The following is a 27,076-nucleotide window of genomic DNA, read 5'->3' on the forward strand; positions in this document are numbered from 1 at the left end:
ACAGGGTTAAACAACTGATCCAGGGTCCCAGAGCTAGTAAATGTCTGAGGGTAAATTTTGATCTCATGCACAGATACACATACACACATGTGTGTGCACACACATGTGTGTACATATCTGCACACATGAAACATGTTTTGTGCACAAATGTGTACATATGAATGCATTTGCAAACCCATCCCAACTCCAGGCAAGACAGCTCTGCCTATACACTGTAATGCCTGGGAATCTTCTACTAACTAACTAACTAACCATATCTACACACACACACACATATACATGTCTGTGTACGTGTGTGTGTATATATATAATATGTATATACACACACACACACACACAGCTGCACATATCTTAAATTAGATCATGAAAGGAATCAGTTCTATATTACAATGTTTAAAAAATACTTTCATTATGTTTATTATAAAAATATAAATGTTTCCACTACAAATCATTTTACATTAGTAAGAGGCCATCTACAGTTGCACAACATAAAACTAATTGATTAATGCTTTGAAAATACAAGTTAAAGTAAATACATGTTGCCAATTAAAACACATTTATACATTGCTTACTGAATGCTAAATACAGCACAAACTAGGTATGTTAACAGAAATAAATAATATATGTAAATTATATTTAAAATATAATAAACATATAATATGGTACATAACTTTGTGAATGGATTTTTCATTTTGTGTTTACTGGAAATCAATGCAGTTGCGTACAAAAAGATGGCCACAAGCATTCTAGTACCTCTATTCCACAGTTAAGAGTCGTACACTGGTATGTTTACATATGTACAGGAAAGAATTGTGTAGAGCAATTTCATAAGAGGTCACTTACAAATAAAATGTAGAAAAGAAGAGGAAGATTTTTTGTAAACAATTCCTACTTGCAATTGGAAACCAAAGCCCACATAAATGAAATTAAGCAACCAAACTCCAATTTTCTGAGATTCAATGAAATGATTCATTTTTTTTAATATGCCCATGACAACTTCTAAGAAAGGAAATGTGAGTTAGAGAATATGAGGTTGAGTACAGGTTTAGAACTCAAGCAATCACCTGATCATAAAAATTGCTTTCTTCCTCTTTCAAAATACCTAAGAAGGAAATACATTGTTCTTCTTCCTAATAATCTTAAAGAACATTTAAGATATTGATTTTAACTTAATATTTTCAAGAGATGGTGAGGAGCAATTGTTATATGCTCTCTTCCATCTAATAAAGCATTCTAATAAATTTAATTACAAGCAATATTGACAGAATTTGAATATTTATCTCAAAGCTGAAGTAGTGGTAAATTGACCCAGCCCACACCAAAGGTAACACCAGCAAGCATTTGTGAATTTTGATCTAGGATTGTTTCTTGTATGACATTAGTAAATTTCCATTCTGTACGACATTGTACCAAAAGACAACATTGTTGTTGTAATTTTTGTTGTTGAAGGGGCATGGGTGCGTCTGTGCATTTTTTATTGTAGAATAAGTGCTTCCTTTACCCTTTACATGTTTAATATTTCAAGTTTAAAGCAATTTAAATGATCACAGATAATGTGTCATCTTTCAAGGTGTAGTATTAGTTTTCTACCAGGTACATGTTCTCAAATACTTCTTTGCATGTTCATGGTCAACTTTTGTTGCACATCTTAACTTCTACAGAGAGTGGTTATACTTAATTCTCTATGGATTTTGAGCCATTGGATAGATGGATGACAGAGACTTAGATGTCGGTTTCCTAAAATCATGTTTAAAAAGCTTCATTCAAGCTTGCTATTTAATGTGGACCTTGCTTACAGCTTATCATCATAACCATAGGGCTATATAGTGGAAGAACCTTTACTGTAATAGTATCTCACAGTGACATCAACACTGATGAATTCATTGACATAAAAGCAAAAAGTGAAGTATATTTCCTTAATTACTGTCATTTACTGTGAACAGACTTATAAACTGAAGCTGTGAGAGTAAATGACCTTTCTAAAGTTAGAACATTTTTGGCTAACACTTTATCCCATTGGTTTGTTGGCCTAATTTGGCATACAGGAAAGGTTTATTATTTGAGAAGAAAGGTTGTAAATCACTATCATTGTGAAATGGTCTATTTGTGGACATAAAGGCATTGTGTTATAATTTGCAGATAGACCTTATGTACACAATTTGGAATTTAATTCCAGTTCATTCCAACATTGCCAATGTCTACCCAGAGAATATGGAGTCAGGGATGGTAGCTTTACCAATTAAAAGAGTCATAGGTCAGTGTTATTTAGTAGGAAATATATATAATTATAAGCCCATATAATACACTAAGCCAGTAGCTTAACATACCACATTAATAAATTCGAGAGACAAAATGGTTGAACTCTTAGGGCTTATTTTAATGCATGAATTGGAAAAGTTTTTAGTTTTTCTTCTTAGATAAGGACATATATATATATATATATATATATATATATATATATATATGTATGTATATATATATATATATATATATATATATTCATAAAGTAGAGGAGTGGATGTTCCATAAATTTAGAAACTAACTCATGGTACTATTTGACTAGTTAATTATATTCCCTAATACTGACTTTTTGAGGAAGCATTTGGCACTTGGCAGTAGCAATTCCAAATTTAAACATTGAAACATAAATATAAAACAACAAAAATACAAAAGAAAATAAATACTTTTTTTTCTAAAAATTAAGACACTTTTTTTTTCCATGAACATATTTCAGGAATCTAGCATAAGGCCAAGAAAACATTTGTCAACTGTTACTTAAAACTACCATAAACTTTATTTCTGTAGCTTTTTAACAGATGAAAGAAAATATTATTAAAATGGCAAGATAGTCAATATGATCAGGTTGAGGTATAAAGTCCTATATTTTGCTTGTTTTTAAGGAAACAACAAACCTGTTACAGATCTCCTTTGTGTATAAAATTACTATAAGTCTTTTTTCTTCAATTTGGGCTGCTGTTATCAAACACAGCCCATGTGTCCACTATGATTTTCACCTGTATATCTTTTATGGTGCTCAGTTTATGGTCAATGGCTCCTCATTCACAATTTTATTCTGAAGGACTTAAATGAATTTTTCTGAATGTAATCACTCATTTACTATAAGGGAAAAAAAATTAAAAAAACATCCATCCAACCATCCATCAAATGATAAAAAAAAAAAGTTTATCGTTCCGATTTTAAGGCATTTTTTACTCATATTTGAGCATCTTTGTGGGCATGAAACTTGCAACAATCTTCTCAATGTTGAAATATGCTAACTCCAAACGTCACTGCAACTTTGGAAGTTTTGTCATGGTCTCATCAATTTGCTGTTCTACACAGGAACAGGACCATTCTTGGTATGTGTTTCTACAGCTTTAATACTACTGATGATCTTCTTCTGTGGCCCAACAACAGCGACACCAACCTTCTTCATGTCACTGTAAGAAAAGCAACAAATCTGGTAAATATTTTGAGTGTGTATTAACATACAGACACACTCACACCCACCAACATACACACACATACATATTACATACACACACTCGCACACATGCACATAAATCAACAGAGGAGATGTTTGGATTGGTCAAAATGTTGGACTTAGAATCAGACAAACCTGAGTTCAAATTCTTCCTTAAAAACTTACTAGCTAAGTAATAGGAAATCACTGTAAAATGGTTTAATAATTGTAAGTACTTTTCAGGGTTGCTGTGAGTTCTAAATGAGATAATATGTGTAAAGCAATTCACAAATCTTAAATTGGTATGTAAATGTCAGCTCTTAATCCTATTAGCAATTTTTAAAATAACTAATTCAAAATAATACTGATCTAAACAAGTCATTTCCAAATTTTGGTACTTTACGGTACTTAAGAGAAACATTTCCGCAAATTGCATCCACATCTCTTGAACTGGTGCAGTAACGCATAATTCTGTACCCATATGTGACATTTCTGGTATGTTTCCATTTTCCTGCCATCTTCAGTCAAACTTCTTTTAGCGTGGTCAGGTGTCTTACAAATCATATTTCAAAAAGTTTACATGACTAATTAAATTTGTGCTCATAAATTACTTTAATGAACTGATATGTTCTGTGTTTGACCAAAAATCCATACATTACCCAAGAAATTCCATCTTGAGTAAAACAGTTGGTCAATATAACCAACCTAGCTATTCATTTAAGACAGCACTACCAAAGAAAGAATGTTTTACAAATAGACTTAGTTTTTATGTTAAACTCCAGAGCCTAGAAATATAGTTCAAGCACTTCTGAGTTCCTTGATAACACATTATGAATTCACAGATTCATCTAAGCCCATTTTGACTTGCATATCTAGCCTATGTCTGTTATTGAAGATTTATTAGTTCAACACTAATCTTTCCTCCTGTTTCAGGTACAGAAACAACACGTCCTTGTATTACAGCACCCACTCTTTGCTAAGGCCTCAACTCTCAATTTCACTGGTGGGCAGGGTCCTTTGAAAGAGACTTCTTCCATTGGGATTCTATGTATAATTCTGAGAGATTGGGCTTGAGGGATATTAGTTGTTGTAGCTCATGAGATACCATCTTGTGTGTTCCCCATGTTAATTAAACAGTTAACATCTCTCTAGTATCAACCAATTAGTTGATATCAATTCATTTTCATAAGGTGACGTTACTGAAAAGGTATAGCAAGAATAGATGTTATGAAACATTGCTCGCCTCCCCTAAATTAGGGGTATGCTGTCCCCTTTCATGGAGAAGGTCCTTGGGGAGAAATTTAGAAAGGATTAATTTGGTTTGACCAAAGGTTAAATACTTCCTCCCTTTACAGAATCCTCATATAGTTCCCTTGACCTGATGGGCTCCAAGCATAAGTCAGTGCCTTTGTAAAATCCATAAGTGGATTTACAATCCATAATTTTCCACCTAGAAAGAAGTCATGTTCTTTGAAGCTGTTTTTTTTTTTGACATGCCTTTGGTATGTCTTTGGTATGTTTGTCCCTTTGATTGTTCAGCCAGCTAAGTTATTGTTAAGAGCTCAGCATCTCCAATGACATAGTCAATGGACAAAAGAGAAGCATGGTACTCCATTTTCTGCTTCCTAGTACATGTGTAGGGGTCCTCAAAACACTTCTACTTGGCTACTTGCTTCTGGAATCCCTTCTGTAATATACATAAACCTGAAGGTATGTCTGATTCTTTTAACCAATCCAAATGTATTTCCTGTGTAGTGTCATTTGATTTTACCCAATGGTTAGTGATAAAACTTCCACCTTTAATGAGAACTTGGTCAACCATGATTGATTAATTTATTTTGTAACTCAATCAAAAAAGTTTAAGTATACCTTTTTACCTGATAAAGGTATCACAGCATAGAGCATCTTGTTAAGTACAATCATTGAAGTGGGAGGATGTATTACATTGGAATGTAGAAAAACAAAAGTTCATTATTTTGATCAAATTATCTAAAACATGTAAAACATTTTGTGTTCCTTAAAGTACCATATTTGTCATTTTTTATTATCATTATTTGAAATAATTTTCTTGATCATGCTTAGCATTGATTGGTTTTGTTTTGTTTTGTTTCAGTGGTATACTAGTGTTATATATCTATGAAGAATAGGAGCATCAACTAACTTGTCCAAGGTCACATGGGTAGTAAGCACTAAAAGTAATATTTGAACTCAAGACCTCTGAATCCAGACTGTATGTTCTTTTCTCTGTACCATATTGATACCTTCTAGACTGGAATCTATCATAAGACCTATATGAGGTGTAACTATAAAATAAGGTTGATCTTTTATGTCATTGTCTGAATTAGTCTCGTTTTTAAAGTCGCTCTGTTTAGTTTGGATTGCATTTTCCTAAGTACCCCAATAAAGCTGAATCCCTTTGGTTTTGAGAGTTTATCCTTTAGTTTCTCTTTTGGCTTGTCACAGCACTATCCAGAATAATCTAGCTTCATGTTTAACTTTGTAGATTGTAATCTGTATACCTTCTTCCAAATAATTTATTTTAAAAGTTAAATATATACTACAACCTTCCCCTAGGAGTATACCACTTCTTTATTATTTCTCTTTAAAGAAGTACACATTTCATATATCCTTTGTGGCTTATACCTCTCATTTCCCCATCAATGATTAGAGTTCCCTTGGTTCCCATGATAAGTAACTAGATCTTCCATTTACTCTATTTTTCTGGATTTCTTTTTTCCCCACTTAATAGTATTTTATTTTTTTCCAATTACATGTAATGATAGTTTTCAGTATTCACCTTTATAAGATCTGGAGTTCCAAATTTTTTCCCTCTCTCCCTCTCCTCTCCCCTCCCCAAGACAAAAAGCAACATGATATAGGTAAGACATGCACAATCAGGTTAAACATATTTGCATATTACTCATATTGTGAAAGAAGAATCAAAACAAAAAGGAAAAATCAGAAGGAAAAAAAAAACAAAAGAAAAAGAGAAAAGAGTATGCTTCAATCTGCATTCAGGCACCATAGTTCTTTCTCTGGATGTGGATAACATTTTCCATCATGACTTTTTGGAATTGTCTTAGATCCTTGTAGTGCAGAGAGCTAAGTCTATCAAAGTTGGTTGTTGCACAATGTTGCTCTTACTTTGTACAATACTCTCTGGGTTCTTCTCACTTCACTCAGCAACAGTTCATCTAAGTTTTCCCAGGTTTTTCTGAAATCCACCTGCTCAACATTTCCTATAGAAATACCATAACTTGTTCAAACATTCCCCAATTGATGGACATCCCCTGAATTTCTAATTCTTGGCCACCACACAATAAAAAGCTAGTACAAATATTTTTGTACATGTGGGTTCTTTTCCCATTTTTATTATCTCTTTGGGATACAAACCAAGTAATGCTATTGCTAGATCAAAGGGTATGCACTTTGGCTGTAGTCCCAAATTGCTCTCCAGAATGGTTGGATCAGTATACAACTCCACCAACTATGCATTAGTGTTCAATTTTTCCACATATTCTCCAACATTTATCATTTTCCTGTTTTGTCAGGTTAGCCAATTTGATGAGTGTGATGTAATACCTCAGAGTTGTTTTGATTTGCATTTCTCTAATCAAAAGTGATTTATATGACCATAAATAGCTCTAACTTCTTCCTCTAAAAACTTCCTGTTCATATCCTTTGACTACTTATCAATTGGGGAATGACTTGTATTCTTATAAATTTGACTCAGTTCTCTATATATTTTAGAAATGAAGCTTTTATTAGAGACACTGGGCATAAAGATTTCCCCCCAGCTTTCTGCTTCCCACTTCCCTTCTGATCTTGGTTGCATTGGCTTTGTGCCAGACCTTTCTATTGTAATGTAATCAAAATAATCCATTTTGCATTTCATAATCTTCTCCATAACTTGTTTGGTAACAAATTCATACCTTCTCCGTAGATCCGACAGGTAAACTATTCCTTGCTCTCCTAATTTGCTCATGGTTATCACCCTTTATGTCTAAATCATGTACCCATTTTGTCATTATTTTGGTATATGGAGTAAGATTTTTGGTCTATGCCTAGTTTCTGCCATCTTTTCCAGTTTTCCCAACAGTTTTTGTGAAATAGTGAGTTCTTATCCCAGAATTGGAGTCTTTGGGTTTACCACGCAGTAAATTACTATCATTTTTGACTACCTTGTCTTGTGTATCCAACCTATTCCCCAGATCCACCACTCTATTTCTTAGGCAGTACCAAGTAGTTTTGATGATTACTGTGTTATAATACAATTTAAGGTCTGATACAGTGAGGCCCCTATCTTGAATTTCTTTTCATTGATTCCCTGGATATTATGAACGTTTTGTTCTTCCAGATGAAATTTGCTATTATTTTTTCTAGCTCTATCAAATAATTTTTTGGTAGTTTGATTGGTATGGCACTCAACAAGTAAATTAATTTAAGTAGAGTTGTCATTTTTATTATATTAGCTCTGCCTACTCACGAGCAACTGATATTTTTCCAATTATTTAGATCTAACTTTGTGTGAAAAGTGTTTTGTAATTGTGCACATATAATAGTTTGTCTTGGCAGGTAGATTCTCATGTTTTTGGTTTTGGTTTTGGTTTTGGTTTTTTTAGGCAATTGGGGTTAAGTGACTTGCCCAGGATCACACAGCTAGTAAGTGTCAAGTTTTTGCTTTGAGACCGGGTTTGAACTCAGGTCCTCCTGACTTCAGGGTCGGTGCTCTATGCTCTATCCACACTGCCACCTCGCTGCCCCAGATTCTCAGTTATTTTGAGTGGAATTCCTCTTTCTGTCTCTTGCTGTTGAACTTTGTTAGTAATATATAGAAATGCCAATGATTTATGTGAATTTATCTCATATCCTGCAACTTTGCTAATGTTGTTAATTATTTCAAGTAGTTTTTTGGTTGATTCTCTGGGGTTCTCCAGGTATACCATGATATCATTTTAAAAGGGTGATTCACGCTTTGTTTCTCCATTGGCTATCCTAATTCCTTCAATTTGTTTTTTTCTCTTATTGCTAAAGCTAACATTTTTAGTTACAATGTTGAATAACAGTGCTGATAATGGACATCCTTGTTTCAGCACCGATCTTTTTGTAAATGCTTCTAGCCTTTTCTAATTACATATAATGTTTGATGATGGTTTTAGATAAATGCTACCTATCATTTTGTGTTCTCTAATATTTTTCATAGGAATGGGCATTGTATTTTGTCAAATATTTTTCTGAATTTCTTGAGATAATCATATAATTTCTGTTAATTTTGTTGTTGATATGATCAATTATGCTCATAGTTTTCCTAATATTGAACCAGTCCTGCATTCCTGCTATAAATCCCACCTGGTCATAATGTATTATCCTCATGATAAGTTGCTGTAATGTCTTTGCTAATATTTTATTTAAAATTTTTACATAAATATTCATTAGGGAAATTGGTCTATAATTTTTTTCTTTGTTTTGGCTCTTCCTGGTTTAGCTATCAGCACTATATTTGTATCTTAAAAAGAATTTGATAGGACTCCTTCTTCACCTATTTTTTCAAATACTTTGCAACTCACATAATTTCTCCTCTAAGAATTTGGGTGCTATACAACTTGGTACATAAATGTTTTGTATTGATGCTACTTCATCGTCTATGGTATTCCTTATCTCTTTTAATTAGATCGGTTTTTGTTTTTGCTTTGTCTGAGATCAGGATTGCGACCTCTGATTTTTTTTTTAACTTCAGCTAAAACATAACATATTCAACTCCAACCTTTTACCTTTACTCTGTATGTATCTCACTGCTTCAAATGTGTTTCTTGTAAACAACATATTGTAGGATTCTGGTTTTAAACTGCTCTGCTATTCACTTCCATTTTATGGGAAAGTTCATCCCATTTAAATTGACAGTTATGATTACTAATGTGTATTTCCCTCCATCCCATTTTCCCCCATTTATACTTTTCTCTCTCCTTTCACCCTGTCTCTCCTCAACAGTGTTTTGCTTTTGACTACCACCTCCCTCAATCTGTTCTTCCTTGTATCGGGTCTCCTCCCTTTTCTTTCTCCTTTCTTCCCTTTTCTATCAGTCTCTCCCTCCCTTTTCTTTCCTTTCCTACTTCACTATTGGGTACAATAAATTTTTATACCCAATTGAGTGTGTATGCTATTCCCTCTTTGAGCCAAATAAAATAAGAGTGAGGTTTAAAATGGTCACCCCTCCCATCTTTCCCTCTACTACAATAGGTCTTTTGTGCCTCTTCATGCAATGTAATTTACCCTATTCTGCCTCCCCCTTTCCTCTTCTCCCAAAACAATCCTTTTTTTCACCCCTGAATTTTTTTATATCATCACATCAAAGTCAACTTATACCCACATGCTCTATGTATGCTCCTTCTAACTGTCCTAATAGGAATATAGTTCTTAAGAGTTACAAGTACAATCTTCCCATGTAGATATGTAAGCAGTTTAGCCTTATTGTATAATATGGCTTTTTTTCTGTCCTATTTATATTTTTATGCTTCCTTTGAGTCTTGTATTTAGAATATTGAACTTTCTGTTCAGCTCTGCTCTTTTCATTAGCAGAGTTTGAAAGTCCCCTATTTCATTGAATCTTTTCCCCTGAAAGATGATGCTCAATTTTGTTGGGTAGTTGATCCTTGGTTGTAATCCAAGCTCTTTTGCTTTCCAGAATATCATTTTCCAAGCCCTCTGATTCTTTAATGCAGAAGCTGGTAAGTTCTGTCTAATCCTGACTATGACTCCTTGATATCAGAATTGTTTCTTTCTGACTGCTTGTAGTATTTTCTCCATTACCTGATAAATTCTGCAATTTGGCTACAATATTCCTAGAACTTTTTATTTTGGAACTTCTTTTGGGAGATAATTAGTGGATTCTTTCAATGACTATTTTACCCTCTGGACATGAGGGTAGTTTTCCTTGATAATTTCTTGAAAGATACCATCCACTCTCTTTTCTTATTATGATTTTTAGGTAGTTCAATAATTCTTAAATTGTCTCTCCTGGATCTATTTTCTAGGTCAGTTGTTTTTCCAATGAGGCATTTTACTTTTTCTTCTCTTTTTTTCTTCTTTTGATTTTTTGACTGATTCTTGATATTTCATAGAGTCATTAGCTTCCACTTGCTCAATTCTAATTTTTAAGGTATTATTTTCTCCAGTTAACTTTTGGACCTCCTTTTCCATTTAGCAAATTTTATTTTTTAAGGAGTTGTTTTCTCCAGGGATGTTTTTTTTTTCCATTTGACCAACTGTATTTTTTAAAGGAATTATTTTCTTTAGCCAATTTTTGTCCTTTCTTTTCCAAACTGTTGACACTCTCTTGCATACCATACCTCCCATTTCTTTTCCCAGTTTTTCTTCTACCTCTCTTATTTGAGATCTGCTCCTGAGGCAAGCTTCTTGTCCCAAGCTTCTGGTGCTGTGGTCCAGAGGCCTGGTCACTGGCTTTCTGCTCTGGGGCCTCAGGTATTGGGGGCTTTGTCTACTGTGCTTGTGGCTTGGCCTTATGGTTCCTGTTGTACCAGGGATTTCTGGGCTGGAAATTTTTATTTTGTGCTGGGGCCAGAGACCTCACAGCTGACATGCCCTGCCACTGTTGGTCTGTGCTGTGAGAAAGAGCCTCCCACTGGCCTGTCTGGATGCCTTCTGTGCGGAACTGCTCTCCCCTTCTACCCAAGTGAGGCAGACCTTTCCTGAAGTCCTTCCAAGCTATCTTAAGCTGGGAAATTCTTTTACTCTGTCTTTGCAGCTTCTGTCACTCCAGAATCTGTTTAGAGGCTTGATTTAATGTTATTTCTGAGGGAAACTGGGGATAGCTCAGGAAACTTTCTGGTTTTTCTCTGTCATTTTGGCCCTGCCCTTTTCTGCATTTATTTATCTGAGTGGGATTTTTTTTTCTTTAATAAAGAGGATTTTTATATTTATCCCTTGGTATTTAATATAACATTAGTGAAAATGTCAAATGGCAAACATAATGATGAAAGGCTGAAGGAAACAAAAAAAATTAAGAGGCAAAGGTTTAAGATTAAAAAGTTCTGACACATGGGGTAAACCACTTTAAAAGCAACCATTGACATGACTTCAAGAAAGGAATTATGGCAGATTATATGAGGGGAGCAATTTGGGGGTCAATGAAGCCCTTTGCAAAGTTTTTCTTGTTGCAGGATGGACTGACATCAAGACCAGTGAAAGTTTGAGTCAATACTATATGCTAAATTCATGGTGGAAGGCAAGAAAAGAAATACATAGTGACAACACTTATGAGTATACAAGGAAATGGTTATGCAAAGTTTCAACAACCAAAGCCCCAAATCAAAAATCTTGAATGCATCCTTCAGGACAATCTGAGTTAGTCACAGGATCAATTCTAATTTATCACAAAAATATAATAGGAATTTGAGATATATAGGACCAAATTAGAATGCATTTCTGGATTACCCTCCTCCCACCCCCACCCTCGTGGAAATGTTTTCTTTTCTTAAAATGTGTAAACTATGCATTTTGAAATTAGTGGTAGTTATAGGCAAGAAGGACAAAATGTGTACTTGATTTTGACAAGAACATTACATGAAGAATAAAAAATGGAAGTTTTCTCTTTTTGTTTACTTGAGTTTTGAATAGTCATGGCTTAGACTATATTAAGAAGGATAAATTCTGTTAAGCACTCAGAATTTGTATTTTTCAATGCTATACTGGAGGTGAGAGAATGGATAGGGGTTTAAGAGAAACTGCCACTTCACTAGACCCCTTAAAATATGTAATTTATTTAATATATTCATAATACTTTGTTTCTAAGATGATACTCTTTTGGCTCTCAATTGGGTATGTTTAGGTAAAATTTTGCATTTACAATTTCTCCAAATGTTGCTTATTGAATTGAGAATTTGCCACTTTATTTCTCTACTCAGAGATCTCTCTATCTCTCTATCAAATACAAGTTCTCTGGAACGGTTAACCAATGAAGTTGTTAGTAGCAATTGTATTACTAAGCTATTCTTATTAGACATAGCTTTGGAGCAAACTGGTTAAAGCAATTCTAATCATGAAACTTATCATGCTATATCACCTGATACTCAGTGTCTGTAATAATAACACTTTACATTTTTAAAATATGCTTCCATACAGATCATCTCATTTGACCCTCTCAGGATTCCTGTTTAGTAGGTATTATTAATGTTTATATTTTGCATATGTGAACTAAGGCTCAGGAAGAATACCAAAGTTACATTGCCAGCAAATGGCAGAGATGGAATCACTCCACTTTTCTGACTTTAGGTCATCATGGATGGTTTACCTTTTTATGTATTAGTCCTGAGTCCCCTCATATCTTATTTTTCAAATGTATCTTATCAAATATATCTTATTTATCAAGAACATCTTATCAAATATATCTATTTGCATATAGAACATCATGAAATAGCTTTTTAATAATTTTTAATAAACATTCACTTTTGATAGTTATCATATAGAATGTGTACCAATTAGTTGTGAACACTTAAACTGCCCTAACATCTCAGGGGTTTCTCCTTAGTCTGAGACATCTTGGGGAAAACATCCCAAAGTAAAAACTGCCATGTTAAAAAAGACCAGAGAATAAAATGACAATAGATTTGGGGATGCTATATGGGCAATTTTCAATTATCCATAAATGTAGAAGGGAGCTTTCATGAGAATAATTGAAATAAGGAGAAGCATAGTCAAAATAGTATACTTAAGACTTCGCTGAGTGGTATGGTTATAAGATAAAAAGCATATGTATGTCCTTGTCTATTTTCAGGAGTACAGAGATGGAAGAAAGAATCTTTGGGACTAGCTATGAAAAAGTGAAATGAACCAAGCATATATAGTAATAACTAGAGAACCTATGCTCAGTTCAATGGCTGAGTAAAAGATGTCTCAAAGCTATAACACAAACCGACAATGATAATGATGATAGCAGGTATATAACACTTCAGGATCTACAAATAAATTTTCCAAATATTATCTCATTTTATCCTTACAATAACCTCAAAAAGGTTCGTGATTATTATCTCCATTTTATAAATGAGTAAACTGAGGCAGAGAGAAGTCAAACATCTTATCCAGGGTCACACAGCTAGGATTTAAACTCAGGTCTTCCTGACTCTATGTCCATCTGTGTGCTGCTTTCTAATAATAAAAAGTTCACTATGCTCTTATTAGAAAACATAGCACCAATTTTTCTGAATCTGTTTAATAAAGACAGTTTCTTACTCTGTGGAAATCTTGGCTATGGTATCACATGAACTATATTCCACGCCTGTAAAGATGTCCTTGCATTGTCCTGTTCTGATACCATTGAGCCAGTCACCCGTTGTGCGGAAGGTAGTGATGTCAACACTGCTTTGGTCCAAGAGAAGGTTTGATGGCCTGGAAGAAAAGAAACTCATAAGGTCTAGGGATAAAGAGTCACCAAAGCCTCACATTGTGTCTAAAAATTGACATTAGGATCAGCAGGGCTTCTAGGCTCCATGTGGCTTCACTGCTCATTTGTGGGATTTATCTGCCACTTAGGCCTCATCTGTTCAAGCTGGCAGCTTGGAGGAATACTGTGTAATCATATTGTCTAAGTAGTCTGACTACTCAGCTCACGCCTGCATTTTAAATCATTGAACCTTTGCCAAAGCAGGATATATATGCTTACATTACAATTTAATTTGTTTAACTATTAGCAAATATGATGCTAATTTAGAATATATTTATATGAGTAGACAAGAAGGCCCAAATACTGGTCTGGTTGTTTAGGAGATATGTCCTCTTCCCATTTCAACATTCTGCCCACTAAATGTTTATCTGCAGATATTATTCACTTTGCTTTCTGAAGGGTTGTTTGAACATTCCAGACTGCACTTAACAGAGAATGTAAAGTCAGCATAGACTGCTTGGTGTTGCTACGAATAATGTCACAAATTCCATTAAGGAATCATACCACAAAAGGAATCAAAACTTAAATGTAAATAGTGTTAAGTGAAAAACTTGTATCCTGGAGCACATTAAGTAAAGGCACCTTTTCAAGGTGCTTAGAGGAGAATATTTCAAAAGAATGAAAAATATATATTCTTACATAAAAGAAAAATCTTTTTAGCTTTTAAGCAAAAAAAAAAAGTAAAAACAAAACTAGTAACTCATTTGTCTCCTTTCTTATCTCTATAAAATCCTTGTGAGAATGGTCAATACATAAATTGACAAAGGGCAATTTGATGAAAGCATGAAAAGACAACAAAAAATCAGACTTTCCTGGTGGGTTTTCTATGGTCGGCCCACATCCTCACTGCGATGTGATTATAAGTTTACACTGGTGCCTATTTTTTTTAATTTAAAAAAAAAATTTGGCTTCATAGAATGAAATTATCTCAAGATGTAATAAAAACAATAACAATAATAATAGCTTTAAAACATTTCAGGGTTTGATGTCACATACAAAGATGTTACATATATTATCTCTTTTGGTCCTTACAATAAGTCTTTAAAGTAGGTCCTGTTATAGCTCTATTTCCCAAATGAGGCACAGGGTCAGAGATCTAGAGCTTAAAAGGACCTTGGATTCCATCTAAACCAACTTCCTCATTTTACCAATGGGGAAACTGAGCCCCAAAGAGACTAAAGAACTAGTAGCTAGTAAGATTCTGCGGTAGGTTTCAAACTCTGCTCTTCTTGGCCCTAAGTCTAACATTGTTCATATGTTATCCTCAACCACATAACTTTATTTGTTTGTTTTCAGCAGCTCACCTTTTCTTAATTTGTCTTTTTTTTTTAATTGAACTGTTCTTTTACTGGCCACCTGAGTAACTGGGGGGAGGGGGGGTCTCCACAACTTTCCATTTATACACAAAACTAAACAACAAGCACAAAGCCACTACTGCGGTTAGAAGTTGGCAGCACCGGGGAAGGGAGAAAACTGGGGGTGTCAGTTAAAAAAACTACTGCCCCCCCCCATCTGGGCATTTGCGGTGGGAAGGGGTGTCGTGCTCGGCTGCAACTCAAGAGAAATGAATATCAAAGGCAGCTTGGGAAGGCCAGAGCCGAGCGGGAGGCGGGGCAGGTCAGGGGTCGGCGGCAGTCTAGCATGCCCCTGCTGGGCTCCCCCAGCCCCTCGGGTCTGGCCGGAAGGGCCCCCCACTGCTCGGGCAGCCCCAGCAAGAGGCCAGAGGTGGCCCGGGGGCCCGGCCCTTCACTTCCTCGTAACAGCTGGCTCCTAACTCGTGTTTGATTCCTCTCAGCTTTCTTCCCGGTGGCGTCCTCGGAGCTCGCATAGGTCATTCTGCTCTTGAGCGGGGCCCACTCCGGCCCCAGAGGATGCGCACCAGGTCCCCCTCCTTGCTCTCCCTGGTCTCGCGGGCAGCGTCATGGAGCGCGTGGCACAGTCCTAGTCTGCAGCATCTCGGCCAAGGCGGTGCAGGGGGCGTCCCCAGCTGCCCCCCGGCCCCCTGGGGATCTCCTTGCGCTCCTCCAGGACAGTGTTCTTCTCCTCGTTCAGGCCTTCTTGCGCTTCTTCCCCTCCTCGGGTGTCGGGGACTGGCAAACCTTCATGTCTATGAAGACCTTGATCCCCCCCCCCACCCGAGACAGCCCTCCCAGAAGCCAGGGTCCAGAAAGGAACTGGGGGGGGAGGAAGGAAACGAGGGCCCCAGGAGAGAAGGACCTGTGCCTTCTGCCTGGAGCCCACCGATTTTGTTGGTTTTTAAAGAGAATTTTCACAATGGGCCATGAAGGTTTCCCAGAGGGCACGATGGGCAAAAGTAGTTGGTGGTATATTACTATTCTGACTTAAGTGTAAGAAATGGCATAAGGGAAGCTGCCCAAGAAATTAAAATAAATAAATAAATAAAAAATGAAGGGGGCTGGTCTCATAGGCCTTATTTGTAGAGTAAGAGATGCCAGAGAGGCCAAATAAGTGAAGTATTGATGCCCGTAAAAAAATGAGAACTCCTAAGTGTTTGTGGGAAGACATGGAGAGTAATTGCACAAGATGAGATATATAAAGATCTGTTTATAAATATCTATTTATGAGTTGTGATCTATACTGTTGGAGAGGGTATCCTATTTAATGAATTATGGATCCACAAAAGCCCAGAAAAGTTGTCATAATGCCAACTCTTTGACTGTCCTCTGGTTTAGTAATAAGTCAAATCAAAAGAATAGAAAAAAAGAGAGAGCCATCGTAGTCTGCCTATAAGGAAAAGCCTAGTATTTTGGTCTGCCGGACATTGCGTGCTCTCAGATGCTCCTGATGAGAAATTAAGTCAAAATTCACTTCATAGGAAGCTCTCATTTATCAAGGAATACAACATCATCCATTGCATCTTGGCAGTATGCCTGCCCACCCACATACCCCCATCACCAACCAAGTGACATCTCAGGGAATTATGTTGTGAAAATCTAGCTGGTCAACACCAGGCACAGATAGTTGAAGCCAAGTTCAGGGATGTTTTTGTCTATCACTCTCCCACCCTAGAAACAGGAATGGGACTAATCAATTTATGAGTCTCTGATGAACTGAGCCTGACATAGATGAACTGTCCCTGTCCTACTCAGCAGAATGTTTATTTGTACTATTCTATGAATAAGGGAGGCAATGTTCATAGAACATAGAATTCTAGCCTGGAGTCAACTTTTTGACCAGAATTTAAATTCTGTTTCTGACACATACTAGCTGTGTGATGAAGTGAAGCGTCACTTAACCTACCAATGCCCCAGAAAATTCTGAAACAATATAAATCATAGATGAGTTGCTGATCTGAATCAGGAAAGTGAGTTTTCATAGCAAGAACTTTACTCACATGGAAGAAATCACAGGCCTAGATCAAAACCAAACCAAACCAAAACCAACCAAACAAAACAAAACAAAACAAAAACAAACAGTGCAATCAATCATCCAAGTGTCTTGAAAACTGAATCTCAGTGAAATACAATGAGAAATTACTGATAGTATGTCCCAAATATCTCTATTCTTCATCCGCATGATGGGAGGATTTTGCCAGTTTGTTACTTCTAAATTAAGAAATGGAACTAGAGTGGAGCTTGGGGTTCTTTCCCCATGGTAGCTTTATAGCTAAGATTGCTACTACTATTGCTATCAACACTCTTACGGTCATTTTTACAGTGATTTCTTGTCTACAAAGTACTGTAACTGCATTATCTTATTTGATCCTTACAACAACCCTGTGTGATATGTAGCACAAAGTAGCTTTGCTTTATTTTCTCTAGACTGGTGATACTCATTGGTAAGGAAATTCCCTCTTCTAATGTAAATCAGCAATTATTTTGCAACTTAGGGTCTCAGAGAGTTGTTTGGGACACTGAGAAGTTAAGTAGTTTGTCCACAGTTGCTCAACCCTTATTGGCAGAGGGAGTATTTAAACTGAGATTTCCTTACTCTGAGACAAGCTCCACAGACTGATTTCCTCTTTTTCTAGTATTATTATTTTCATTTTACAGATAAGGAGTGAAGTGAAGAGAAGTGAAGCTATTTGTCCATGGTCAAACAGCTTTAAATAGCAAAACCAAGATTCACCAGATCTTCTGCTTATAAATCAAAGGCTCTTTCCAGGTCTCTGGGGGAAATATGAAAAAAAACCTAGGCTCAATGATGAAAAAAACACATTACTGTTCAATCTCCATTCCCATACTGCTAGGCTGTCTCGCTTGCATGTAAATATTAACAAAAGAAAGACTATAACTCCACCTTGCATTATCACTATCCACTTCTTCCTAGCAGTATTCTTTCCTCTGATTGGAATAGGGCTTCAGCAAAACTCTAATTGTATGTCACCTTTCTTCCTGTCTAGCTGCAGTACACCTTTGTTCACTTTCCTCTTCTCTGTATTCTGTGATAATTAATAGCCCAGGTCACTACTGTATTTCTGTTTTGACTAGAAAAAAGCCAAGAGTAACTGCTATCTTATGTAGCCAACATAACAGTTGAGTTTCAGTATTCTATATTTTATCAAATGACTTGAGACCAAGAGGGGTTAGCAAAAACTAGGTAATAGGGTATTCTAGTTAATTAAATAAGCCAGCTAATGAAAAGATTAATCACATGTATCACACAAAACTCCAATTGTTAGACTTAAAAAGCACTAAAATGTTCAACAGTTATCCACAAACATGTAAACATGCACACACTCACAACCAAACAATTATCAAAGTCCTGTTACTGTGCTTCAATAACATCTCCCACCTATGTTTCCTTCTCTTTATTCATACTGCCACAACCACCTAGACTGCTGTAATAGTCTCCTACCTAGATTCCCTATCTCTAGTCTCTTCTTTACAGGATCTATCCTTCACACTACTACCAAAATAATCTTCCTAACAACTGAGTCTGAACAAATCACTTTCCTGTTCAAAAATTTTCATTAGTTTCCTCTTGTCTAGGTCAAAGGAGCCTGTCAAAGCTTCCCAGTGCTAGCTGAAAAAGGATTCCAATGTATCTGGGAAATGTTTAACAAACAACAACAACAACAACAACAACAAATAATAATAATAATAATAATAATAATAATAATAATAATAATAATGATAATAATAATAATAATAATAATAATAAAAAGAAACATAGATAATGTTTTTTTTATAATTTTGTGTGTCCATATGGATCAGTAGGGATCCAATATCAGCCAATAGGGATCCATTTCTATTTGATTTTGAAGCCATTGGTCTAGACAATAAAATAGAAACTCCTTTTCCTAGAATTTAAGGGAGATACCAATGGCTAACTGGCATAACCTGGATGAAGATCTAGGAAAGGAGACTGTTATGGAGCAGTCAGACAAGTAGGAGGAGACCAGGAGAAAGTTGTTTAATAAAAATCTTGGTATCATGGAACCTATAATGAAGAGTGTATCCAGGAGGAGATGGTAATCAGCAATGTCAGAGACAGCAGAAAGGTCAACAAGGATGAGGATTAAAAACAAACAAAAAACATCAGATCTATCAATTAACAGATAACTGATAAACCTTTGAAAATGCAGTTTCAGTTGACTGAGCTCAGAAGCCAGACTGCAGAGAATAAAGAAATGAGTAAGATGAGTGGAAATGGGGGTACCTATTGTGCATGGCTTTCTTAAGAAGCTTGGGCACAAAGGGTAGAAGAAATACAGGATGATAGTTATCAGGGATTGAAGGATCAAGTGAGGGTTTTTCAAGGATGGGAGAGACATAAACATTGGTGGGCAGTAGAGGCGAACCAGTAGATAGGGAGAGACTGAAGGTAAGTCATAGAGTGGGGAATGGCAGAGGAGATGGGTTGTAAAGAGATGCTTGTGCATATGGAAGGGCTAGGCTTGGTAAGGAGTAATGCCATTTCTTCATGTGAGATGTTGGTTTTTGCTGTTGTTGTTTGTCCTTTGTTCTCCCTGAGGACCATGACATCAGGAAGGAAATGTCTTGATTTGTAAGTGAATTGGATTTAAGTGAGGCAGAACTGTGCAAAGTTACCAGCCTCACTGTCTCTTCTAAAGCCAGTGGCAAGATATAGATCAGGATGACTGGAGAGGTAAAGGAGGCAGGAACGATAGAAGGCATCTGAGTAATACAAGATGAGGAAAAGGAGAAAAGTAGAAGCTTACGGCAAATGGCCTCATTTTTTTCTGTAAATATGTCAACAATCTCAGCTGAGACGATGGGGTGGAGATGGGAGGTTTGGGGAGGAATGAAAAGGTTCAGAAAAGCTATTGTGCAGAGTGGGATAGTGGAATTGATGAGGGGAGTAATGAGTGATAAAGTGTCAAGTGTAAGAAACAGCAGAGACTTTTAAAAAGAACTTTTAAAGGGGAATAATGTATAATAAGGGTAGAAAAGTAGCTTGAGCTAAGGATGTTAAGGCTTTAAATGATGGGACAATAATATGACAATGATGAGGAAACCTGCAGATGGGGAAATTAATCCAAAAGAAAGATTATCTCTAACCAGGATGAATATTATCATACTGAAAAAGGCAGAAAATAAGAGTGGAATACCGCAGAGACTGAGTGATTTCAGTGTCCTGCAGGTGAATTTTCATAGTTTTGTTTTGAAGAAGAAGAAGAAAGAATGTAATACAGAAGTTTCACATCCTAAATATATCTCAAAGATTTTGACATGGATTGATATAATCCACTCAAAGTATGGTCTCTATAATTCTGGCTAACTGTGGCTGCTGAGTTAGTTCAGGCTATTGTCTCTCTAGAGCTCCCACAGATGAAACTAAAGAAAGCAGAAGATGTCAAGGGCCAGGGTATACAGATTATCATGCACTTTAAACCTCCGATAGGATCTTTAAACTTGCTAGCCACATGACACACACAGGTAAAGTTACTCGGGCCATGTTCTTCTGAGGTTTTTAGAAATTCACACATTTGGACCATTGAAGCCAATTCTGGACCATTCCTGTAAAAGATAAGAACATTCTCACAGCTCCATCCTCTCAGTCCCCAAATCCAAGAAAGATATGAAGGTGGCTCAAGAGAAAAAAACACCCCTGAAAAACTGACTGTGATAAAAAAGAAGATTTTGGGATATTGCAATCACCAAATACACCTGAAAATGGTACAGAGAAAGAACATGAGAACTTACTAGAAGGAATCTAGAGGAAAATCTAAAGGTCACCTGAATAATTGTGATTGCCTTGTTACCTATGGGTGGATTAAAGCACTTAGCACAGTACTTGGCATATAGTAGTTACTTCATAAATGTTTATTGATTGACTGAGATACAGAATGAAGAAATACTCCAGAAAGGTATTGTTAGTTTCCAGCATGGTTACTACTGCATTTTTAAATCTGTATTTCAGGTGATAGCTGACATTAAAATTAAAGAGCTTCATTCTCATCAAGCAATCATTCACTCTGGTCTATAGTTCTAATCAGCTCATCACTTCTTTAAGCAAATGAAGTGCTGTCCCACACACTTTGTGTTAACCACTTCTCAGTGGCAAGATCTAGGCTCCACTCATTCCCCAGAATTTGTACTAGGAAACCAAAAAACTCCAAATTAAGGGATATGATAAGATTTGTGATTGATATGTAAATGAATTTAAAGAAAAAAAGAATTATAAATGCCAGATGAAAATTTTAAAAATATGAAGGAAGGAATCAAGCCTTACTCATATTTAATATATAGGTTGACACTGATACCTTCACATGATCATTATTTTGAATGGCTTGATGTCTCATATATTAAGAGGGTGGATGGTAGTGACCTCACTTGTTTGTTCACTTCTAGCAAATTGACACATTTTGATGCATCACAAACTATTAAACCAAGATTTTCAAAAATAATGAACCATATTCACTCACATTGCTCTGACTAAAAATATTGCTGATACTATTTTAGTGAGCACCAAAAATTGCTCTTTGAGCAATTAAATACAACTTAAGAATTGTTTATTTCATTTTTCATTTTTAAAAAAGTCCTATTGGGAGTGTATTTTATAAACTGCACAAAATATTTGTGTACTACTAAGTATGTAATTTATAAATAAATTAATTTATCACAAGGTGGTACAGTGGATAGGGTGTTGGATCAGGGAAAGTCCCAGAATAGGTGTTGGGGATAAACAGTAGTTACACAGCAACACCCACCTAGATCCTACTGTTTGTCCCATGAATAGCAGCAAGTTTTATTTATAGTTTTGTGGTATAAAGTATCAAACCTCAGGATACTTATTCAGACTATTTATAAAGTATACCTTATCGTGTAATGTGGGTAACTTTCCAATTCAAGATAGCTCATTCTTTCAAAGTAAATTTTACTTATAAAAAAGGGAGAGGCCTGTCTCAACAACAGCTTAGAGGAAATTAGTATAAACAAGTTGAAATAGAACAGGATGCAGAGATTAGGGATTAGAGTGGCCCAACAGAGTTTTTATGTTTATAACTTGGATCAAAGCATCACCAAGACCAAAAAAATGACCTAATTTTAATGTAAGTGACCCCAGAATAACCAGCACTGTAAAGTATCATTTTTCTCCTTATAGGGTTTCTCTGAGGATTGCAAGCAAAAATTGGTTCCGTTCCTCTTCAGAGAGGACATCTGGATAGTTTATCAATGAATAGGAATTTGTCTCTCACTGTGAAGAGCCTGTGATGTCTCTTCACATGCACCAAGGGAATGCTGGGCTTTTTGAGCATCTGCATGGATAGGCATTTTTTGGACCCATCCCCCAGACAGTGGTCTGACTGGGAAATTTATGGGCTGGATGATGTGTGCCATGAGCTCACACTTTTACTGGACAAATTAGATGGGTTTCAATCCATGCAGCTGTAAATGATGTCCTGCAGAGTTCCACCTGATCTTTTACAGCTTTTCATAAATCAGTACCTACTAGTCACAGACTACAGTCATTAAAAAGAAATCATGGAAATTACTTATTTGCTCAGGGGAAGCAAAAATATAATGTTCCTCCTATTCTCTCTCTCTCTTCCCTGTTAGGTTTATTTTTTTCCCTTTTGCTGCTTTTCATATTTTTCATATTTTTCTTATTTTTTTCCTCTCTTGTTTTATCATTGTATATAATTCGTGTCTATTAATACAGAGTACTGAAGGAATCTTTCCATCAACAAATAGTTACAGATTCCAAGAATAAACATACTGCCCTTGATAGAATTTTTGTACGTGGAAATATTAAGCTAACAAATGTTCTCTTCTAAATCTCATGCTATAATTCTAAAGAATGGAATCTAAGAGAGACTTCAAAACAAGAAGTTTGCTGAGACACCCATCAGTTCTAGTCCCTTCTTCTCTCCAAAAAAAAAAAAAGTAAATAAATAAAGACATCAACAGCAAATGGTGGAGCTTTTTCCTCTATATTTTCCACACCAGCAATAAATTCATTGAAACTCCACTACAACAACTGACTCAAATTGAAATGAAGAAAACTAAACCATACATAAGGATTCCCGCAGGCCATATATTGACTTACTTTAAATACAATATTATCTAGGTTTTATTGTTTTTTCACTTATTTTCTTAACTATTTCTTAATTACATTTTTATCTGGTTTGTGCCACACTTAGGAGAGTTTTAGGCCACATACAGCACACCAGCCAGTCACCTCTGCTCCACACGACCTATGCTTGCATGTAATATATGAATATGTAATTACTGTTACTAATAATACTGCTAATAATAACTTCAAATACAATTTTTTTTTTGTCATTTCAGTCATGTCCAATTCTTAATGATCTCATTTGGGGTTTTCTTGGCCAAGATACTGAAGTGGTTTGCCATTTCTTTCTCCAGCTCATTTTACAGATGAAGAAACTGAGATAAATGTGTTGAAATACAATAGTGCAAATACGTGTTATTCATCATACGACTCACTGAAATGAGATTAATATTTATATAATGATTACTATATTCCAAGCACCATGCTAAGTATTTTTACTTATTTTATCTCATTTGATCCTCACAACAACCCTGGTAGGTAGGGACTATTATCCCAGTTTCAGATGAGGAAAACAGAGGCAAATGGAGGTTAAATGATTTGCCCATGATCACATAACTAATAAGTACATGAATTTGAAATCAGATGACTCCAGGTACTCTATCCACTGAGTCATCTAACTGGCCCAATACTATTTTAGGGTAAATATGACAGACAATTTTAAGTGACTATACTTAACTGATAATTTTATAACCTACTTTACACTTAAATTACTCCTAATCACATTAGATTTTCTGACTTTATTCCACAGTGTGTATATGGGGATAGTGTGTATAATATGCCTATATCTGTCTCTACTTCACAAACAATCACATCTAGATAAAATACACACAAAGAGAATTAAACATTATTATATTTTATATAAACTAATTTGCTTAGGCTAAAGATCAGTTCAACCTCTTTTCCCTAACATTAAAAATCCAGCTAGCATCACATAATTTTAATGTCATCTCCAACTAAGAATAATTTTGAATTTCTTTCATTCCCAATAGGACATCGGTAAATAAATGACACATTAAGGAGAACTTCAGTCATTGTGTTTATTTTAATTATCCATACACCTTCAGAACCAGAATTTTTGTAGTTATAGCTATCATGACTGGTTTAATATCTCCCAGTGGTAAAATTAGCTACTTTATTCTTTGAGGAGAAAGATAACCCATTTCGGTTTCTGGCATATTTGCTTCCCTGTAAAATGTTCCTATCATATTTACTCAGAAAGAAAGTCACCCTGCTATTGTTATTCTTCCTACTAGAGGTCAGAATTGTGTTAAGAAACAAAAGCAGATTTTACTGGGGGGAATGAAGAGACAGGATTGTATCAAGTTGTCATTGAAGAATGTCATCATTTCTCATCAATATAAGATTTTTTACAGTAGTTTTGGCTTTAACTCTTCTGCTTATTTTTGTTAATTGGAAGCTTCCAGTTACCTTTAATACATAAATTTTAAGAAAATTTCATTCATGTGTGTATTGTAATTTCCCAGGACCAGAATATCAAATTCAGCACACTTAAATGAATCATCACACTTTTATTACATCCTAAAATAAAGTATGTGTATGCATGCATCATGTATGTATGTATACACAAAGGAGTTCAACTATGGATCCTCAAAAGAAAAAAAAATTTGTCTTTGAATAATCACCATCATCATCACAAGTCAATTTTGGAACTATCCCAGAGAAGTTAAAACAGGTTCTACAGGTCCCTTATATTCCAAGATGCTTTTGACAACTAGCACAAGACTCAGCTTAGCCTTTCAAAAGTACTTTGGTTTTGCCAATAGCTAAGGGAAAGTGACCAAATCAAATGGTCATCATGTTGATAACAGTTTGCATTTATATAATATTTTATGGCTTACAAAGTATTTTCTTCACAAAGCCTTGTGGGATGAAAGTATAATTCTTATATCCATTTTCATCCCACAGGGGGAAACTTAGGTTTACAGATGTTCAGTAACCTGCTCTTGGTGTAAATAGATAGCAAAAAAAGGGGACTGAGATTTAAACTATGATCTCTTGACTTTTAATTTAGTTGTCTTTCTCCTACATGGATGTCATGTCTCTGTTGGGCTCAAGTTCTTATAAATAGGTCCAAACTACTACAGCTTCTAGCAGACATATACCACTAACATTAGCTTTTGGCAGTTATTAGGTTCCATGGAAATAAAATGGAAGTCGCTTGAGAGTATAGACTGTATTATTTTTGTATGCCCACTGTCTAACCCATTGCCCTGAAATCCAGCAGGTATTTTTAAAATGCTTATTGAATTGTACTAGAAATGTTAGCTTTGGCAATAAGAGAAGAAAAAGAAATTGAAGGAATTAGAAGAGGCAATGAAGTAACAAAGCTATCACTCTTTCCAGATGACATGATGATATACTTAAAGAATCCTAAAGAATCAACTAAAAAACTACTTGAAATAATTAACAGCTTTGGCAAAGTTGCAAGATATAAAATAAACCCACAAAATCATCATCATTTCTAGATATTACTAGCAAGGCCAGCAGCAAGGGATAGAAAGAGAAATTCTGCTGAAAGTAACTGTAGATAGCATAAAATATTTGGAAGTCTACTTACCAAAGTAAATCCAGGAACTATATGAACACCATTACAAAACACTTTTCACACAAATAAAGTCAGTTCAAAATAACTGGAAAAATATCAATTGTTCATGAGTAGGTCAAGATAATAAAATAAAAATGACAATTCTATGTGAACTAATTTAACTTATTTAGTACCATCTCAGTCAAATTACCAAAAAAATTATTTTATAGAACTAGAAAAAAATAATAACAAGATTCATCTGGAAGAACAAAAGGTCCAGAATATCAAGGGAATTAATGAAAAGAAATGCAAGGGACGGTGATCTCGTTGTACCAGATCTAAAACTGTATTATAAAGCAGCAGTCCTCAAAACTCTTTGTTGCTGCCTAAGAAAAAGAGTGGTGGATCTGTGGAATAGTTAGGTACAAAAGATATAGTAATCAATCTACTCTTTGACAAACCCAAAGCCGTCAGCTTTTGGAACAGGAACTCATTATTTCACAAAAACTGCTAGGAAAACTGTAAAAGAGTATGGCAGAAACTAGGCATAGACAAATATCTCACACCATATACCAAGATAAGGTCAAAATGGGCTCATGACTTAGACATAAAAGAGGAGACGATAAGCAAATCAGGAGAACCAGGAATAGTTTACCTGTCAGATCTGTGGTGAATGGAAGAATTTATGATCAAACAAGAGATAGAGAACATTATAAATGCAAAATGGATAATTTTGATTACATTAAATTCAAAAAGCCAACTGAAACAAGACTAGAAGGGAAGAAGAAAACTGCAAAATAATTTTTACAGCCAGTGTCTCTGATAATGGCCTCATTTCTATAAGAATACAAGTCATTCCTCCATGGAAAAATGGTCAAAGGATATGAACAGGCAGTTTTCAGAAGAAGAAATTAAAGTTATTTATAGTCATATGAAAAAAATGTTCTAAAGCATTATTGATTTGCAAATTAATGTAACTTAATGCAAAACATGCAACATAAATGCAAATTAAAACAACTCTGAGTTATCACCTCACACTTATCAGATTGGCTAACATGACAAAACAGGAAAATGATAAATGTTGGAAAAGATGTGGGAAAATTGGAAC

General features: G+C 35.4%; 1 protein-coding gene across 1 annotated transcript in view; it reads right to left on the reverse strand.

The window, feature by feature from the left end:
- Positions 1-392: 392 nt before the first annotated feature.
- The window catches only part of EPHA3 (EPH receptor A3), a 436,320-nt gene continuing 409,636 nt past the window's right edge, over positions 393-27,076 (reverse strand). Inside the window, exons 16-17 of the mRNA XM_020974820.2 lie at positions 13,709-13,864; positions 393-3,440 (exon numbers count right to left, since the gene is read on the reverse strand). Of these exons, the coding sequence (XP_020830479.1) occupies positions 3,335-3,440; positions 13,709-13,864 (262 nt within the window). The 3' untranslated portion in view covers positions 393-3,334. The remainder of the gene's footprint in view (positions 3,441-13,708; positions 13,865-27,076) is intronic.

Source organism: Phascolarctos cinereus, unplaced genomic scaffold (genome assembly GCF_003287225.1).
Source record: "Phascolarctos cinereus isolate Bilbo 61053 unplaced genomic scaffold, phaCin_HiC Scaffold_7;HRSCAF=346, whole genome shotgun sequence".
NCBI classification, from domain to species: Eukaryota; Metazoa; Chordata; class Mammalia; order Diprotodontia; family Phascolarctidae; genus Phascolarctos; species Phascolarctos cinereus.